General features: G+C 46.2%; 1 protein-coding gene across 4 annotated transcripts in view; it reads right to left on the minus strand.

Annotated features, from left to right (window-relative positions):
• Positions 1-2,650: 2,650 nt before the first annotated feature.
• LOC144734912 (ephrin-A5-like) overlaps positions 2,651-20,867 on the minus strand; it is a 188,112-nt gene continuing 169,895 nt past the window's right edge. For 2 of the 4 annotated variants that reach the window (XM_078617358.1, XM_078617357.1), the window contains exons 3-5: positions 17,935-18,030; positions 8,159-8,239; positions 2,651-3,836 (exon numbers count right to left, since the gene is read on the minus strand). In XM_078617358.1, the coding sequence (XP_078473484.1) occupies positions 3,709-3,836; positions 8,159-8,239; positions 17,935-18,030 (305 nt within the window). In that variant the 3' untranslated portion in view covers positions 2,651-3,708. The remainder of the gene's footprint in view (positions 3,837-8,158; positions 8,240-17,934; positions 18,031-20,867) is intronic. The other 2 variants (XM_078617361.1, XM_078617360.1) reach the window with 1 other exon arrangement.

Genomic DNA, 20,867 nt, shown 5'->3' on the forward strand with positions numbered 1-20,867 from the left:
CAGAACATCGGCACTAAGAGCTTCACCACTCTCCAGTCGCCGTCCTTTGTGTCCCAACAGTTCCTGGTGAGCAGCGCCCCACTTCACTCAAGCCCTGGCTTAATTGGAAACGTAATTTACGTGTCCGGACAAATTAGATCTTTGTGCGCACTTTAACAATTTCTTTCTCACACGACGCTGTAATGAGAGGTTTCGTTACAGAGAGAAAGGTGACATTGTGTTAACGCCGGTGGATTTCAGCAGCACATTACACGATAGCTTTTTTCGCCCCCTTTGTGATGTCCTTAAACTCGCATTCTTCGCGCAGGGATCTTAACATCGGCAACACGGAGTTATCTAGCTCGCCGTCAGTTAAGGGGCCCGGGCATCGATTTCCCGCGCATGGTTGTGCAAATCCTTCGGAGAAAATTGACCCTCCGTCGTTATAAAGCATGCTGATGAGCTCGAGGCTTAATTACGCTTATTGTGGCTTAACCCAACCAAATTAGGCTGTGCACACACCGTGCAGAAATGTCATTATGACATCACCGCAACGCAAGCGCTATTGCCAGTTTGCCGGGATCGATGCAAATTGGGGCGCTGTGCCGATAGCTCACCCCGACCGTGATTAATCAACGTCACTTCCAATGTCACCATCCATTTGTTTGATCGGCGAGGAGGCCCGGGATGGCTCAAGAGGGGGGCTGGTCCTAATGCACCGAGCCGGCAACCGCCGAGATTCAAGATTTTATGAACCTCGGGGGCTCTCGTCCAAACGTCAATATTTGGATTTTTCGAGCACGGCGCTCGCGATGGCCTCGGCCTAATAATCGTCGACGGCGTTCAAAGGAGCGCGATCGCAGCTGCAATGCGCCCCGTCGCCTGACTTGCCTCGACCGTTCGGCGTTCGTTGGCGTGCACCGAACGTTGTTCCTCCGGCGCATGACGCAGGCCACGAAAAACGAAGCGGCGTGTTTGTTTTGTTTCTAAATTAACCGTACGGGTGTGTATGCTGGGCCAGATTTATAATGTAGCAAAGAGTTCAAGCTTTTTTTTCTTTCTATAAATCCTCGTGAACACATCATTTCAACTGAAGCTTACACAAACAAACAAAATGCATCCTCCATAATGCAGTTCGTTTTTTTTTGGGTTAGATCCGCCACCACCTGACGCAGCGGATTAGTGAGGTTTTGTTACGTAAACAAAATATACCAGTTCGTTACTCGTTCAGAACCACGGTGTGTTGGAGAGTTCAGCACACTGGTGTGTTGGAGAGTAAACCCACAACGTTTACAACAACAACAAAAACCTATTACGGATAATATTGTTCGCGAAAGCCTACGTGTTAAAATGCATCATATTATTTCACCACCTCCAGCCCGCTCTGCCTAGATTTCCTGCCCGAAAGAGTGTGGCTTAACAGGGTCATATACTAGGCCCGGGGGGGGGGGGTATGGCAAGGGGAAGAAAGGCATTGCCTGGGCTTTAGGACAGAACTTTGTAGACACCACAAATTCAGTTTCATGGCTGTGCAGGCTTAGACCACCACGGGGAGAGGAGTGCAGCGTCACTTTTACGACAGTGGGAGGTGGGAGGGGGGATATGGCGAGAGAGAGGTTTACAATGGAATAAAATCCCAATCGCGTCGGGTGCTGGTGGTCCTGATTGATAGCCAAAGGGGTTTGCCCGTCGCTGCCTTGCTTCAATCCCACAATTGGACACGTATGGACACAGAAGCCAAGACCCTCCTGTCGAGCGTGTGTACACACCGTGCTCGCAAAGTATTCTCGGTCCAAGCGCGTTGAAGGAATTGATAATAAATACTCCCTCCTGCACCGTCTACTTTACTTTATGTTCGCCGTTGGCTCCTCCTCTCCGTTAAAGATTGCGCGTAGCCAGCCTCCAACGCGGGTTCGCGCGCGCGTGATGTGCGGACATCGAACGGAGAATTTGTCCTGTTTCGTTATCGTCTCTTGCAGTATCCGAACGTGGCATTTGAAACTGATCCCCAAACACAAATCGTAGATGATAATAATATCCATCATCCATGTGTTGTGGCTTTTATTTTTGGTTCAAATCGGGGGGGGGCGGGGTAAGGGGGTGAGGGGGAAGGCGCAAGCAATTTGAACAGTCGTGCTAGGATTTACACCGTGACTTGGAGTAATAGATGGGCGAAGTGAAAATAAGAAAAGCAATTATGAGAAATTTTAAAAAAAGCATATAAACTCACAACAAAAACACCAGCGGTGACGTCGAGTGGCGGTGTTGAGCCAGACTTAAGCTCTACCACCCCCTCCCCCCGCACGCACACTGTGGCCACAGGGCGACCAAAATGCACAGAGCTCACAAAATGTAGCGTTGTGAATTTTTTTTTACACTACTACACAGGCCACCGACTTGAGGAACGCCACACGGAATTGTGTCTTTGGGTCGACGGTTCACGAGGCGCAGACCTCGAATCGTTTCCGCCATTCACCTGCTTCAATCGCACCCCGTGACGCTGTGCGCGCGATGAAAAAGTGGTAGATTCGGAGTCCCAACCACTTTGCACGTGAGCGAGTCACGCCGAACGGCGGGGGGGGGGACCCTAAAGGCAGCAATCTTCCTCCCATTTTTTTTAAATGAACATCTCACTTGCAGAACGTCTCTGTGTGTGGGTACGCTATTGATCTTGCAACGTCAGTGTGGCAGGATAAGTACGGTAAATGGGCCAATGCGTAACAACGGCAGAGCGAGTTTATGGTGTCAACTGTTTCCACTTAAAATGTTTTAGTTGTTTTAATCCACTGCGAGAGTCTGTTATATATTTGAGCGCGTGTATCACATAATATGCACACTGGCAGAGAACGTGGCATTTGCTTGTATCGCTAAATAAACAAATAAACACACGTGGATTCTTGGCGCCATGAAAGCGTGGCACATTGCTGCCATCACACATTCAAAAAAAAAAACCTGTCACATGATCAGTTACAGTTGGCCAATGAGGCTTCAGCAGATTGAGAGTTAACCAATCGAGGCGTCAGTGCAAGAAGACAGCCGACCAATCAGATTCCAGCACACAAGAGCCACCCAGGCACTATGTGTCCAAAGGGATTTTTGGAACTTCTTGCCAGTAAATGAGCAAATTAAATGAACTTTAATTATTTCACTACATGCGATCCGATATTTGCCACATGATAAAAAAAAAATGATAGTGTTAACCCTTTTACAGTAATCTGTCTTGTGATGGGATTTTGTTAACAGATAGCAATGCGATTGATAATAATAATGGTGCTTTGTTCTCTTGGGAATAACAACAAAATAAAATACCGTTACAAATAACCACATTGTCACTTTCCGCTCTCTTTTAAAAATCAAAAGATTTTGGTCTCTTCAATAAAATCTAAATATGTTTGACTGCTTTATACAAAGCTCAAAGCTAAAATTTCAGCAACAATAAGTGAAAACTGAAAGATTCCACATTTTAGTTCAAGAACACATGATCCTTCAGTGGCGTATAGCTTTTTCTTTTTTCGTTTTTCAATACATATTTACAAATGGCTCCGTTTTAGCGTTGTCTTGGTCTTCTTGTAGGCCATGATTTTATTTCAGCAAGTCTTGAACTTTTTTTAAAAATTAGATTCGTCAGTTTCTTTTTTCCTTCCCCCCCCCCTCCCCTATCTTCTTAACTCCTTTCTTCTTTTGCCAACATCCTTCAAATTTCAAAGTCCGGCTTTTTCGCTGCTCAGTTTACGCAGGTAATAATATCAGAAGAGCATAGGCTGCGACGGCGATGACGAAGCCTACGCTAGGCCTGTGCATGTGACCATATCCACCAGCGTGGTGAGCAGCCTGCGAAGCTCCAATTCCCGAATCATCTGTTGGGAAATAAACAAAAACATTAACGAAATTAATACAAACGTGCCAAGAAATTGCATGACCGGATCACACACACTTCAGGAAACGTTATAAATGCACAACTGATACTTGTTTCAATTGTGGCATGACCCCACTGCCCTCTTAAACTCAAGTCTAGTTTTAACCAATGCTATACAAAAAACGACACCTCTTATGTTAAAAAGTAAACCAACTCTTCCCATACGTTCAATAGAAGAAAAAAAATACTATCCCCAAAATCTTCACGTGGCGCAAGAGGGGGAGAGGGGCGGTGTACTTATTCTTCCTGTTCTCTCAAACACTACCAGCAAAAAAACCAAGATCGTAAAATAGCGAATGTCTGCATAGCAACGGACGTACCGAGTGGAGTGCCTGCGCACGTTGAATAACTTTAGATTTTACGGTTCAATATTTTTGCGGAGTTAAACGTCCTCTCCGTGGTTTGCATTCAAACGGTGGGGAGGGGAAAAAACCACGCTTGCCAGCTGGGTGCTTAGCCCGCGCCGTGTTGTTTTAATTGGAACCAGCCAACGGGCAGATCGCCGCGGGCCATCGTTTCCGAAAGGGCGGCACCACGAAAACTGTCAATGTTATTTAAGTTCGCCGATAATAAGAGTGAAATGAACGCGAATGAAAGATTCCCTTACTCGAAGCTGAAAGTGATGAATTAGAAAACTTAAAAAAACTAACTAAAAAGTTGAACTGGCTTTGTTGCAAAACATAATTTGTTTCAGATGACGACTCAAATCATTAGTCTCAAGTGCTGTCCGGTTTTTGTATTATTACTGCGACGGGAGCAAATCGGAGAATTAACGGAAAATCCGCGTATACCAGGGGGTTAAGGCTCAAAGCTCCGCACAGATGGATTCAATCCACCACACAGTCAGGTTTGTTTTGGAGTTATGCCAATCTGTGCGATCTGCCAATCCGTGCCTGCAAAGTTCTGGAGCACAGGCGTGTGACAACCAGCTCTGAAGTCAGCGGTGGAAATTTCACATTTTCATGATGGGAACCAGTCTCTCGAAATGACAACCACTATTTACTTTGAACAAATTGGTACTAATTGTATTCACCACGCAGAGATAATACTGGTCAACACACTTTTTCTGGCATAAGGTATTCCAACGGTTTCAAAGTAATTTTGGGGTGCTGATTCCAAATCTGGCATCCGTTTTTGTCTATCACATCAGGTTTTTGAGATATCAAATATTGCATTTTCAATAAAAACTGCAGAATAAAAATATTAAATAAATGTGGATATCTACATAAAATTATATTATAAACACACTATCCTAAAAATACAACACCATATTTTATCACTGAAGCAGTCACTGACTCGCAACAACTTGCAATCATAAGTGACAGAGTTAATTTCGGGTAAAATCAATGAAAATGGGGTATGCCGATAACATAAAAATGAAATGTGATAGAGCAAATCTGAGATCAGATTTGGAATCAGCACCTTGAAACTAGTCTAAAACAGCTGCAAAAGTCCAGGCCAGAAAAAAATGTTTTTTGTTGTTGTTGACCAGTGTAATGTAAGATGGTGTAACATCCAAATACTGCCATTTTAGACAATCCTAAACTTCTAAATCTGTTGTGGGTTATGATTTTGATATCAAAAGCTTTCCAAAGAGCTCATTGCAACCGTTATTAAGAAAACACATATCGACCCGTAACATCAAATAAGATTATACGGCCTATCGCGCTTTACAATTTAATTTCCTATTTTCTCTTTACTCAGCGCAAAACTGTCTACTCATTTCCCCGCCACCACTCAAATACAGAAAAATAACAATTGCACTCTTGCGTTGAATATTGACGAAGGCTTCGTTGATGAAATATTGACTTAAGTGTGTTTTGCATCGCATGACATTAATTTAATGTGCTTTTTCCAGCTCGTCTCCTGAACCAATAGCTTCATTTAAATTGTGTTAAAAATGATGAGGTTAATTTTATTCTTTGCATTTTTTTGGAATGAATGTCTACATTAAAATGCCATCCGTCATGTTATCTTACACAAATACTGTGTATGTAAAGTAATGCAGCGTGCAAAACATGCAACAATTTATCACACGTTTTGTGGAGTACAAAGATAAAGACTACAGAGTCAAATGTTGGCTTTGAATAAAGAATGTGCCCATTCAAGAACTTCATTAAAATAACAAGGCTTTTTGAAATTCATGCCAAATATTTACCCGGGAAAGTTTAACTGCACCTCAAGGCTACTTTTTCACAGGGATGTTTTTTTTGGCCAATTCCATAAATTAGTCTTTGGCTTCAAGTGGAAGGAAAGCAGAAAAAAATCGGAGAAAAGGTGTGATACTCAGACTCGTAAACGGTATTAACACTTGAGGAATCCCATGAGCAATGAAGCTCTTTTTCACAGATGCCCAGCAGGGGACACGTGGTCAAAAAGTCACTGCCACCCTGCCTGCAACACCTGACTCAAACTCGTGGCCATCCATCCAAGCACCGACCAAGCTAAAAAACACCCTGCTTAGCTTCCCTGCGCTCACGTGATCACCTGCGTAAAGGGAGATGTGTTGGGGGGGCGCGGATGGCCGCAGAACGGACGACGACGACACTGAATGCGTTCCAGACGACCTGCAGGCAGTCCCCCCCCCCCCCCCCCCGCTTTCACGATGCAACGCGTTCCTGGAAAACTCCGTCGTTGTAAATCGAGCCCAATTTTTCCCGTGGACAGTAGAAACGGTAGAAATTTCACTTGCCGATGTGTTTGGTTCCCCCCCCCCCCCCCCCACAAAAAAACACTCTAGAATAACAAAAATCTCCACGCCAAGTCACATCGGAGGAAACCAGGCCGACTCCGTTCAAGTGTTCGGAGTCGTGTACGAAGATGCGTCGTGAATCGGACGTGAATGCGGGTCGTCGCAAACTGGAGGCCGCCCTGTACTGCGAGGGATGAAGCTCTGCATCTCTTCTCTCGTGCCTCCCAGCACCCACAATATTGACCCAAAGTTATTTGAAAATGCGTATTTGACATTGCCATTGGTAATGCTCCCAATTTAATGTTGGCCTGGGCTCTGTGCACCAGAATGCGATTCATTCATATTTAATGACGTGTATATATATATGAAAAGGCAAAGGAAGTGTTTGAAAAATTAATTCTCGTCCTGGTTAATATTTAAGTTAGATTTCCTGAAAACAAATCAGCATTCCCTTACAAACAAGCTGTGTGCTTGTTAGCGATACAAATGTGACACGTTTTGTGCAGAGAGAAAAAAAGATAATATGAATGGTATCCTTTTCTGGAGGCTTCTAATGACATCGCCAATGCTAATGCATCACAGTGGTCCTATTTGTATTGTGCAAAGTTATCTAATTGATGGGAAAGCAGAGTACAGCATTCCATTCAATGCTAATCGAGCTACAGTGTAAAATAAAGTCCAAAACGTGTAAAAATAAGCCTTTACACACAAGTAGATAAATGAATAAAAATAGTGTGCCAGCTACGTTTAGACGTTATAGATTTTACTTCCTGGTTCGTAATTATTTTGTAAACATCGATTTTGGCGAAGTGCAGTGGCTAATACACGTGCAAAGAAGCACATTTATTTAAAAAAAAAAATATATAAAAGGTTAACGTTCCTCTGCTTGTAAATTCACAGCGCTGTTAGCGCGAGACATTTTAAATAATTACGCGGGGCCTAGTTAAGTTGGCTAATGCGCGCGGAGATAAACGTGGTATCGAGGTCAACACGGTATTGTGTGAATACCCATAATGCCTTGCAAGTTTCTGCATGAGCACGTGCACAGGCGGAGCAGCCAGGCCAAGTTGATGGGAGGATTTAATAAGGCAGTGTTTAGTTATGAAAAACGGCGCGTGACAATCTTAACACGCCTTCAGCCATCGGTTAAAAAACGCCTCCTCGATAATTATCCCGTTCCACGTTACCATTTTTATTAGATAGGGGAATTTAGCACCGCGACGACATTTACGCAAACCAGTTTGCAGCGATTTCCAGCTCATTAAGAGCGCATGTCCGGTTTATAACGCAATTACACTCCACGGTCATGCTCTTCTCTTTACATGCGAAATAGAAATTAAAGAGTAAAAAAACACAACACAGGCACAGCAAGGCAAAGCAAAAAGGGGCAAAGCAGAAATTAAAATAGAATGAACTTAAAAGCATTTTGGCGCAAACACATTTTAAAAAATAAGGTTGCGCTAAAGCTGGGTTTTGTTGTTGTTGTTGTTTTATACTGTATTCGTGGTTAGCGGGAGGGTAGTCGCGAGATTAGCGTCAGGGTGGTATTAGCAGTGGGGTCATGCGCTAACCTGCTTGTTCTTCCGAAGAGTCCGATTTGCTGTTTACACTCACGGACGAGCCCTGACCAGCCGTCATCTTAGTGGTGGTGCCTGCACGGACATCAGAGGGTTAAAAGTAAAATTAAGTAAGGTGACGAGTAATCGAGGTAGTTATCGCAACTGTAGTGGTCGTAAGTAGTAGTAGTAGTGGCGGCGGCGGCGGTGGTGGTGGTGGTGGTGATCGACAGCAAAGTCGTCGAACATTTAAATCGTCCAGATTCAGCGTCGCGAGGAGGTGACCGAGGCTTCGCCGACCGGTGATTTGTTGCGTCGCCGTTAGGGACCATGATGCCGACGCGCCTTCATGAACGGAGACGACATCGAATTTTCTTCAAGACAAGAAACTAAAACTTTTAGTTTTTTTTAATTTGCCAGGTGAGGCCCACTGAGCTATTTGGTTCTAGATTTGAAGCTTTCGTGACTGCAAGGATTCATATTCTTAGGTTTTTTCGGTAAAGTCACGTAGGTAAAAAATTAAAATTAATAAAAGTAAAATAAAAATAAAATAAAAATCACGACGTTTCGGAGGCAACACAAGCCTCCGTCTTCAGGTGGAAACCGTCACAGCACGATAGCTGTATCTTACTTGATACAGCTATTTTAATTAAAATGTTTTACCTACGTGACTTTACCGAAAAAACCTAAGAATATGAGCTATTTGGCTTTGTTTTTCAGAAGCCACCTGGCCACAAATGATAGGTCATAGAAAGTGGCTCATCATGTGAAAATTGATAGTAGCAGCCAAATATTCAAAACGCATGATGTTGTTTTTAAATATGGGGGGGAAAACCCGGATAAAAATGTTTGCCACCACGGGGGAAGAGAGAGACACGTAAACTCCAAATATACAGGCGCTAGGGTTGGGATCGAACCCACAAGCCCATAACCTCCTACATACTAGGCAAGGTAGTTAACATCTTTCCCCATGTCCCCCCCCCCAGCTTCGACGAGCACGCACGGGGCGATGCTCGCCTCCCACTGGTAGGGGGCCGTGAAAATTCCACATTCCTAGGGCAAGGGCGTGCATGTCAAAATCGATGCCTGTAAAGGAACACGAGGGGCTGGCGGGGGTGGGTTCAGTCGACACCTGGCCAGGGTTCGAAATGACAGGTCTGTCCAGGTGTGCAGCCGAGTGCTCGAAGCACAGTGCCACTCGGTCGCATACAGCCCACGCCGCGTGCCACAATGTGTTCACGGCTGATCCGTGCTTCTCTCTGCCCATGCCCGATCAGCTGACATGAACGTGAGGCTCGCTCATTGTTAACGCATTGCCAACGACAATGCCGGTGAGCTTAATAGCATTTCAGCGGGCTGCACGAACAGTGCCAGGCGTGGCTGTGATATCGAAAGGTCGATTATATTTCACGAAGGTACTGGACGCACTGTTGTTGTTGATGTTGTTAGAAGTCGAATTTGTGTTTTTTGGTGACGATGCCAGTTTGGTTCGGCAGTTGCGAACGAAAGGCAGAGGCTGCTGTCGAGTAACGCTGACACAAAATAAACACGTGAATAAAATAATGATGATGGCAACAACAATGACAATAATAATGATACAGCAATAAGAAGAAAAAGTGACAAAATGCTCACAAAGCTGATATATTTGGGAAATTCGAGTAAATACTGAATTGATTGTATTACTAATAGCGAGTTGGCAGCACACGGTATTATGTTTTTTTTTAACAAAACTCTCCAACATGGAATACTCATGTTGGCGGTGCATACAAATGTGCGGCAAACTCTATACATTTCGATTTAAAGCTTTCGTGACTGCAGGGATTCATATTCTTGGTTCTTTCGGTAAAGTCACGTAGAAGGGAAATAATAAAATAAAAATAAAAAGCAAAATATTTGTATTTTTATTATTTTATTATTTCCCTTCTACGTAACTTTACCGAAAGAACCAAGAATATGAAACTCTATACACTTTTTTTTTGTTCTATCGCTGTTGATCAAACTTTCGTGCGGACTTGAAAAATGCCCCACCAGCCACTGTCAAGTCTGTCTTCAATGTCATAATGACACGGGCATTGTCGAAGCACGACTCAATTCACTTGCACCACGTGGGCAAAGCGAGCGCGGTTTGTGGATATCGCACGTAGCGATCTAACAGGCGGCAACCCCGTGGCCGAGAGAAACCCAACGCGTTCGTCAGGAGCACGTGAGGGTGACGTTTCGGGCCATGGACCTTCTTCTCCGAGATCTCTCGGCCATGGAGAAAAGCCATTTGTCAATTATACACTTTTTTTTTTCTTTGCAGAGTGCGTTTTGTTGCTGGCGCTCATTGCGCCACTGCCAACGACTCAACGGCAATGCTTCCGCCGATTAAAGACGTGTTATAATCCAGCGTGTGCGCGCGCGCGCGCCTGGTTATACACGCCGCACGTGTTGACAATGTACCTCCGTAAGTGCAGCACAACGGTGCGCACAATGCCCGGTAAATAATGCATACCTGTCTGATCAACAGACCGGCATATTTTCTCCAAATCACTCGGAAATCAAAAAAAATGTGCCCATCCCGAAGGCTACGTGCGTGCATGTCCTTGGGGTGGGGAATGCAGTGTGAAGATGAGAAAACACAAACAGCTACCCGCCCAGCCTCAAGAGCTACCACTTAGGGAGCGACTGACTCACGCACGGAAGTTTGTTTTGAAGGTATGAAGGGGACAGACTAATGAGTGAACGAGCAAGGCAGAGGGCCCACTTCTCCTCTCGACACGAATGGAAACCACTAAGGATTATAATCTCCAGCGGTGAGGCGGAGTTGGGTGGAGTGGCACGTATTCCAAAATACAGTAAGGCCATAAATATATGCGGGTTACAAAAAAATAAAGTTTGATCGTCTCCACGCTCGATCATGGTCGGGGGATGGATTGTCTTCTCCTCTGTGGCCTTGAACCAATAGTGTACATTCTACATTCTCATGACGGGAGCAAGTCGACCCCATAGCATAACCACAGGCGACTCCCCCCACAAAGTGGTACTAATTTTATCGACCACGAACTGCGAGCTTTACCCTCTCACCTACGGGCCACAACTACTGCATGAAAACCAAACAGTTGATGCCGATGATTGCGTAGGAAAGCCTCATTGAGTCTCGAGACGTGATTTTAGGAGAATGCCCCATTAGAATGTTTGACCACTTCCCTACATTAACAAGTCAAAGTAATGTCCTGGCTCAAATGAGCATTGCGTCATTGGTGCTTATCTCGTGTTAACAGTCCTGCAGAGCCAGTGGTAGAAACTCCACATCGCTATGGCGGGGGCAAGTCTATTCTACAGGACAACCACTGTTGAATTTCCTACAAGATGGTACCCACTTTATCGACCCCTGGGGCACAATGATGAGCTGAGTCAACCGTCCCTCAACCAGGGTGTGAACTCCAAAACCTTCAGAGCCGCTCGCTCAATCAACCGTGAGCCACGGGGCCGGATAATTTCTGAACAAATTCGATCTGATGGCCACGCTTATAAGTAGCGATTGGGGTTACTTGTGCCGTAGCCAGGTAGGCTTGTAGGACTTCTTCAAGAAGTATAAACAACATACTGGATAATGGAGACAATTTGACGATCCAATGCTCTCCCAATGGGGCTCACACGATTGTCAAAATTTGGTTATTTTCTACAAAGGCAACAGCTTCAAACGCGCACACGCGATGACTTGCAGAAAGGCACAATAAATTTGGCCAAAAAAAACATTCTAAATATGGCAATGAAAAAATATGTTTCGTCCTTCCTGTCGCCAATGTGCAAATTAGGAAGCATGTCCTGACGGCGTGCATCACCGGACACTCAATTGAGAACGGAGCCGTGTATTTATCTCTGAGGGCGCAACACAAATGTCAGAGAGAGAGAGAGAACTGCTTTGTAACGGTCATCATTATCATCAGCGCGTGACCCCAAGGCAAGAAGGCAATGCAGTCAAACGTTCACCCTCCTCCGTGTTTTAACTAACGGCAAACGTTCTCTTTCCAGAAGCCAACGGCGCATGGGAAACAAAGAGACCGATAACCGTGCGTCGTTTGCCCTGGGTTAAGGGTGCTGATGAGACCGCTAATTGATGAGCGTTTGTTTTGTGTTGTCGGGACTTTTGAATGAAACGACGAGACTGGAGAATTCCCTGCGTTGCCTAAAGAACAAATCACCCCCAACGTCGTCGTTGGATGTTAAAAGCAGGGATGTTACCTTGTTATTTTTAAATCCTTTATATTAAGTTCACTTGCTTGCTTGCTTGCGTGCTTACGACCGTGCAAATCTTTCGGTCGTTTTTTAACCCACTTCCCGTGATCCAATCGAGCTGACATTTTGTACACAGACTCGTTGTGTGTGACAATGTATTTTCGTGAGAAAAAAAAAATCCAAAATTTTCCACTTTTTAGGAAAAAATAAATTATATTTAATTACCAATTGCTTAATGGTGGCAGGCAATCATCTGACCCATAGGTGGCAGCCATCTCAAGCCAGAGGACGAGAGGACTCTAGCCGCCCGTTTCAAAGACCAATGTGGGCTGGGTTGTGGCCCATTGAACACGCATATAAAGGATTTATAGTGAAAAACTTTGTTTTTACGGGTTAATTTTTACTTGGATGTGTGACTACTTGGGAACACCAGGTGTTAAAGGCTTGGGTGTGCGAGGTGGCCATTTGATAGCGGTACGACGATGGATCCTTGAATCTATCTCTGCGGACCTTTTGGTGTTACTTCCTCGTGTGTGTGAATTCTCTGCAGGCACTTGGGTTTCTTCCTGAGTGCCAAACACTCTATCAAACTATTAAAACTATTTAACAATTTTTATTTGCACCGGGTTAGGGCCCACTGAGCAATATAGCTCTTTTTCAGAAGCAACCTGGCCACAAATGATAACTCAATGAAGCGGCTTATCACGTGGAAATTTATAGCAGCCGAATATTCTAAGCGCATGTGGATTCTAAATGTGGAGAGAAAAACCGGAGGACCCACACCACCATGGGGAGAGAGACACGCAGGGTCGGGATCGAACCCACGACTTCCTGCATACCAGGCGAGGTAGTTAACATCTCACCACCGCGGTGCCCCATTCCACTTCACCCATCATCATCATCCCTCCAGGTGAAATGAGATGATAACCACTTTGTGGGAAGCCAATCGTCATCACCCTACCGAGAGACGGCTGGGACCCGCTTTAGCGATCTGCCAACATGACGCAACAGAAATGTGTGTTGCCCCATCGCTTTTGCAAGAGGCGGGCAAATTTCACTCTCACCGTAATTATTCACAGAGACGGCTCAATAATGTCACGTGCTTCACAGCCGTGGGGGCGGGTGGGGGGGGGGAAGGTTTGGGGCTTGCTATGAATTGCCCGAGCCGAACCTGAGACCTATTTGGGGATTCTTGTGGATTCTTGTGGATTCTTGTGGATCCTGCGCAAATTTTCACGACTACGAGCAGCCAAAAAGCGGGGGGCCGATCGACCCATCGCGAATTCCGAGGGCGGTGGGAGAAACCCAACGCCGCTGGCCGTAGTTGCACAGGGCTGCTGCCTTGTTGAACACCCGAGCCGTCGCTCGCATTGTTAACACGCCCCCCACCTCCCTGCCCGCCATCTCCCGTAATGTCTGAAAGATATGGAGGAGACCTTTTTTTGACAATTGCAATGCGTGACATCCGCTCGGTGCGGCTAAGACGAATGTAAATGCGGGCAGTCGATGGCAATTTACTCCCCGTGTAACCAGCCCGCGGGCTTGAAGCGGAGACCCATGGACAGGGAGGCAGTGACCTATTCCAACGGGAGCGGGGGGGGGGGTATTCAAGATACGACTGTGGGACCCCCTCCTCCTTCCTCCCGACTCACTTTTGCTGAAACAGCTACGAATTCATCTTCTTGGTTCTGTCGGTAAAGTCACGTAGAAGGGAAATTATAAAATAATAAAAATAAAACATAATAAAATATAATTCTCACGACGTTTCGGCCACAACGTAAGCAGCCGTGCTCAGGTGAAGAAACAGAGCTGTCGGAAAGACAGCGTCCTAAGCATTTGATTATTTCCCTTCTACGTGACTTTACCGCAAGAACCAAGAATATGAATCCCTGCAGTCACGAAAGCTTTAAATCGAAAAAAAGCTCCGGATGGTTTTAAACCCGTATGCAATAATACGCAGGCTATGATTGTATATATTATTGTAGTTATACTGTGTATTGGGTAAATTGAAACTGACATATTTGCATTCAATTAACTCGAATTGCCATTTATTTACCAACGAAAGCATCGCCGACTCTCGACGCCCATTTTTGGGATGATTGGACAAATTCCATTTTCGAAAGGAAGGTTGTATATTCGATCGTGGGTTTGGGACTTCACTGAGCTCATTATCCCTCGAGGGTGATATAAAATAAATACTACGCGATGGGAATTCAAGAGTAGAATCGTGACAGTGAGTCGATGTCGTCAATGATCGACTCAAATATTGTAATCGACTACTTTCCAAATTTTCAGCCGACACAACATCCTGCCTCCCCTGAAGGAAGGAGGGAAACCCCTTTGAAAGCCACGCCCAGTGTGACATCACCAAACGCTGCCCATCACCTCCTGTCCAGCGGCACACGTGGCAACAGAGGTGACATCCTCCCCCCCCCCACCAACTATTTTCGTGTTATCCAATTAGTCGACGTGCTAAAACCGGAAATCGGCAGAGCAACCGGATAACACTGGTCAACAACAAAAAAAATTCTGGCCTGGACTTTTGCAGCTGTTTTAGACTAATTTCAGGGTGCTGATTCCAAATCTTATCTCAGATTTGCTCTATCACATCTCATTTGATGCTATCGGCATACCCCATTTTCATTGATTTTACCCGAAATTAACTCTGTCACTTATGATTGCAAGTTGTTGAGAGTCAGTGACTGCTTTAGTGTTAAAATACGGTGCTGTATTTTTAGGAAAGTGTGTTTATAATATCATTTTATGTAGATATCCACATTTATTTAATATTTTTCTTCTGCAGTTTTTATTGAAAATGCAATATTTAATATCTCAAAAACCTGATGTGATAGACAAAAACTGATGCCAGATTTGGAATTAGCACCCCAAAATTACATTAAAACCGTTGGAATACCTTATGCCAGAAAAAGTGTGTTGACCAGTGTTATCGGATAGCCCAGTTCTCAAGGGTGGTTACCGTGCATGAAAAAATCCGCTACCATAGGAACGTGGAATTTCCAGCACTGGCTCAGGGCTGCTCGAATGCTGCTGGACGTCTGTGAAAGAGAGCTGCTTTATAGCTCATAGGATTCCTCAGGCATGAATAAATAAGAAAGCCTCGGTGTGTCCCAAGAGTATATTTTTTTTATGACGGTCCTACTTTGGGATGTTTGACCAATTCCTGAACGGAGTATTTCGTGTGTTACAGGAAGAGTGACTGGAGAAAGCCAGTAGATAAGAGGGGATAAACATTCCCCGGACACGCACGCTGCCTGTGTATTCTCCTAACAGTGGTGCGCGGGCAGATACTGAAGAAATTAATCATTCTTTGAATACGCATCGCTCAATTAATTACGACGTAATATTCTTTATCCAGAGAATTTAATTACGGTCACTTGAGCGACAGTAATTGCATAGGAATGCCACACCCCGCCATAAATTTTGTTAGTAAATAAGCTCCCCCTGCAAAGCTGACTCCTTGGCCTAATTAGTGCTAGTGACAGCACATTCACAAATTATCTCAAAATGACGGAATGAAAATGGTCGTTATTGACATGATTAGGTGCATTGAAGTGTCAGCCGGCTGGAATTTTAAAGATATCCGAGACAATGTTTTTGTTTGTTTAAATAACTGTCGATACGTCTGCCCCAGGGGGGGGGGTGGTGGCTAAGCAAGGTCACGGGCATGCAAAGAAAGCGCACAGGTGGAGGGCATTTTAATGAGCAAATTTAACTGTGTCCAAAACACCAAAAGGATCCGGGAGTGGCACAGCTGCTTCCTTAGACCCTTAATTCCATTATTAAATAGCCAATTATCTCGCCCGAGTTTGGCACGGAGACAAACTAATGGCGGGAGCGATAATAATTATCACATCAATGATAATAAACAGGCTTATTAAATTAAAGGGGGTAAATAATTGCCGTCGTTACCGTGCTCACGCTAACGTCATTTTAATGCCATTATTTGGTAATAATTCATACGGGAGGGGGGGGCGCTGTCAGCCGGTGCTAATTGAGCTGGAAAAGCAGTTTGGAGAGGGACTCACTATAATTAGCTCACCGGCGAGTAAGCTGCGCACGATGAACCCTCCCCGACTTCAGATCGATATTAGGCTAGCATCGGTGGCGACTGATATCTGAACCGGCCCTGAGCCCTCTCCCCTCCTTTCAGCAAACCACGCTGGGCTGCCCTGGTGAAGTATGCGCTCAAACAACCCATACGAGCGACAAGGTACGGTGAGGCCTTTATCCAGCAGTGGATAGAAGGACGTTGCGGATGACGACGACGACGACGATTATGATGATGCTGGCGCTGGTGGTTGCGCTAATAGTTGGCACGATAGGAGGCACAGCTGGTGCATCTGCCAGTCGTCTCAGTCAGTCAGTCCACGGCACCTGGGTCTGTCCCGTGACATTCCTGTCATCGAGCCTTCGACACTTCACTTGGCTTCAAAGTGCACCCGGCCTGGCACAGACGCCGGCCGTGGTGACGTCGCCGTCGCTTCGTTGACGAACGGTGGGTATTGGTATTGTGGTCGCAGTGGTCATTCGCGTCTGTGGTGTATTGGCCCACACGGACGAGTCAAAGAAACGCGTATGTTGTTTCCTCGACTTGACCACATCAGTCATTCAAGCTCGAGGTCAACATGTCATCACAGAAAACTACGCTCGTGCCAAATTCCTGACTCTGTAAATTGCCCTCCGCCATCTTGGACACGTGTCCCACCCATCGCGTACTGACTCTGCACGACTACGCCTCCGATTATTTTCTTGCCATGTCCTATTCCGAACCGTTGCTTGCCTCCCCCTATCCTGCAGTCCAATCGCAAACATCCCTCCGCAAAGCGTCTGAATTACAAAATCCGTGGTAGTAATGTGATTTCACGATACAATGAGGGCCATCTATCGAGGGATTACAAGTGTCTGCCTTCGGTAATATATTTACAGTCGCATACTATACATCGAACACCAACCCTATGCCGTCATATCACTGATAATGATGCTGATGACAGTGGTGATTGTAAATGTCTGTAGCATACTTTCCAAACCTGCTGGTTCAAGTGATGAGACTGCCATTTTTTTGAAACCATTTTACCACAGGCCCATTTTTTGAAGGGGAAAATTGAGCCCACATTTTTCACCCCCTCAATTTTTATGAAGCAGAATGATTAGCTTTGAAAATCCGTGCCACACTAAAAGGTTTCAGAATATCGGCAGCTTACCGCTTGAATCAGCAGGGTTGGCTAGTATGTTAATGCCTAAAAAAATACGTGAATGGCGGACATGGATTTAAGTAATCTAAAAATGAAAAGCAAAAATTTCCCAGAACCCACCGTTCATTGTACGAATGCAATAACTTTATCAATAACCCACCGTTTGATCTACGATTGCAATAACTTTATCAGTCCACCCTTTGATGTACGATTGCAATAACCTTATCAGTAACCTGCCGTTCGACTTAAAAATGCAACAACTCTATCAGTAACCCAACGTTCAACATATGAATGCAATAACTTTATCAGTAACCCGCTGTTCGATGTGCAAATGCAATAACTTTATCGACAACTCACTGGGTGTGCAGCAGCTGGACGAGCAGCAATTGGCTGAGCAGCACACGGTGACCTTTAACCTCAGGCACTTCTTGCCACTGCTGTGACGTGGTGTCGCTGTGGGGCAGAGCGGGCAAAGTCAATTAGGACACAACGATAATAAATAATAAACACCCAGATGCTACCGCGTTTCAAACACCATTAGCACATGCGTTGTGAGAAACAAGTACAAAAGGACACATCGCCCTGTGAAAGCAGAACAGTCAGGAGCCATGGTTACCAGCTTAGTATCGTGCCGAGTTGGGTTCAGCTCATTATTCCGCAAATTAACAGCTAATTTTCAATTTGCTCACTGCCGAGCATTTGCCAACCTTGGAAGAAATGTCACTGTTAGTCGCGCCGTAATGTCGAACGCGTCGCTGGGGTAGGCACAACGCGTTGCACGGGCGGCGAGTGACATCCGCAAAAGGTCCGATCAGGAGCATGGATGGCTCCGTACGGTGCGAAAGACGTTCGACAAACATCACAAACAACTCTCGCGCTCCCCGGAACCGTCCAGCGTGATGAAGTGTAGGTGGCTGGCACCACGCCCGACCGCCTTTGTCTCCCAAGCGGTGATGTTTACTACACACCGGCACCAGGTACTCATTTGAGGTTGAGTCGACCTAGGGGAGGCCCAGGACTGGTTCAGATAATGGTCACCGGTTTTAGACGTGAGAGGCACACGTGCACACACGCGCACACACGCGCACAGAGCAATGTCAAAGAGTCTCTCCGCTCAAACGAGTCTTGGTGTCGCTCGCCTCTGTTGGAGGCTCCTAGGTGCCAAGGTAAATTCCACATTCCCATGGCAGGGAACAGTCGACTACAGTCATAAAGTACAGCCTTGACTGACTTCCCACCTTCAAGATCCTCAATGGACTTACCCTCACCTACCTCCCCCCACTCATTTCACTCTACTCCCCTCCACGCACTCTCCTACCTCTCCCCTCTCATCTCACTCTACCCCCCTCCACGCTCTCTCCTACCTCTCCCCTCTCATCTCACTCTACTCCCCTCCACGCACTCTCCTACCTCTCCCCTCTCATCTCACTCTACTCCCCTCCGCGCACTCTCCTGCCTCTCCCCTCTCATCTCACTCTACTCCCCTCCACGCACTCTCCTACCTCTCCCCTCTCATCTCACTCTACTCCCCTCCACGCACTCTCCTACCTCTCCCCTCTCATATCACTCTACTCCCCACCGTGCACTCTCCTGCCTCTCACCTCTCATCTCACTCTACTCCCCTCCACGCACTCTCCTGCCTCTCCCCTCTCATCTCAATCTACTCCCCTCCACGCACTCTCATACCTCTCCCTTCTCATCTCACTCTACTCCCCTCCACACACTCTCCTACCTCTCCCCTCTCATCTCACTCTACTCCCCTCCACAACACTATCCAAACATCTCCACTCTCATCGCACTCTACTTCCAGTCAACCATTCCTCACTGGGAGGGAGGTTATTCGTACTTCTCTGCTGACCTCTCTTCCCCCAGCCACCCGTGTCGTCAGCTCCCTGCCCCTGTTTACGAGCGGGCTCAAGGTGAGAGGTTAACTACCTCGCCTGGTATGCAGAAGGTCGTGGGTTCGATCCTGACCCTGACGCCTGCTGCTGCATATTTGAAGTTGGCATGTCTCTCTCTCCCTCTCTTCGCGGTCACGTGGATTTTTTTTCTCCGGGTCCTCCGGTTTTTCCCTCCACATTTAGAATCGACATCGCACGTTTAGAGCATTTGGCTGCTACTATAAATGTCCACGTGATAAGCCACGTGGTTGAGCGATCATTTGTGGCCAGGTCACTTCTGAAAAAGAGCTACACAGCTCAGTGGGGCCTTACCTGGTGACAATAAAAAATAGATTCGTTTTAGTTTTTACTCACCTGTCGATGACCGAACGCCCTCCACATCTCCCTATAACATAAATATACGTACACACTCTCCTGTTTGTGCACAGCATGTCGAAAGGTGGTCGCATTTAGACGCTGTATGAACCCAAATTGAATTCTATCGCAGTGTGAGCCACCGAGGCTTAGCCCGTGGGTGGTAGAATAGAACTCTGCTGAATGTACTGTCCAAAGTCAACGGTTACAAAAAAACACATACACACAAAATGCCCCCGTTTGTATGGATCGGACCGTAGGTTAAATGAGCTGCTGGCTAATTAATGGTGGATGAGACCAGTGCCAGATTAAGCTCGTGTGGGACCTGTAGCATATGTTAACACGTTCCTTCGGAGTGGGCAGGTAGGAACTTGGTTGGACAGCGCATTCGTGCGATCCGTGTCACGCGGCGCAAACTGCATGGGGCGGCGCGGGTCAGGATCGAACCTACGACCTCCTGCATACCAAGTGAGGTGGTTAACATCTCGGCCCCCTCCCCCCCCCACTCTTCTTCATATCCGAGGGCGACAATCCCATCTCAGGTGCACAGGCAATACCGATGAAGGGAAACATTAACCGAACAGCTCGCATAGCCAAAAGAGAGCCACCTTAAAAATTATCTCAGTCTCTGTGACACTTTCTTTTCTGAACAGATAAATTGTCATCGCTACGCTTGCCCCGCGTCTACGACAACGGGCGGCCCGACGGAGGACGAACGGATTTCGGACGGAGCGACGGGAACGGGAGGGTAAGGTTTCCGCAAATCAATAACGAGGGGGCCTGTCAAGTTGACGCGCTGACAACCATGGAAGCCACGGGAAGCCCTCCGGCCGATGAATCCCCCCGCCGATTTCGCGCCGTGCCCGGGCGAGGGTTTTCGACGTCTCGTTCCGTTTCCCAATAAAACAGCAGGCAACGGCTGCGCCGTCCACACACTCGGTGCTGAAGGGTTAATGTGTTTAATGTAATTACATTTTCCAATGGCTGGCACCAGTAATCTAATTTTACCTCGTTCCCCGGAGTAAAAAAAAAACA

This window comes from Lampetra planeri, chromosome 53, assembly GCF_965212315.1.
Source record: "Lampetra planeri chromosome 53, kcLamPlan1.2.h2, whole genome shotgun sequence".
In the NCBI taxonomy this organism is placed as follows: Eukaryota; Metazoa; Chordata; class Hyperoartia; order Petromyzontiformes; family Petromyzontidae; genus Lampetra; species Lampetra planeri.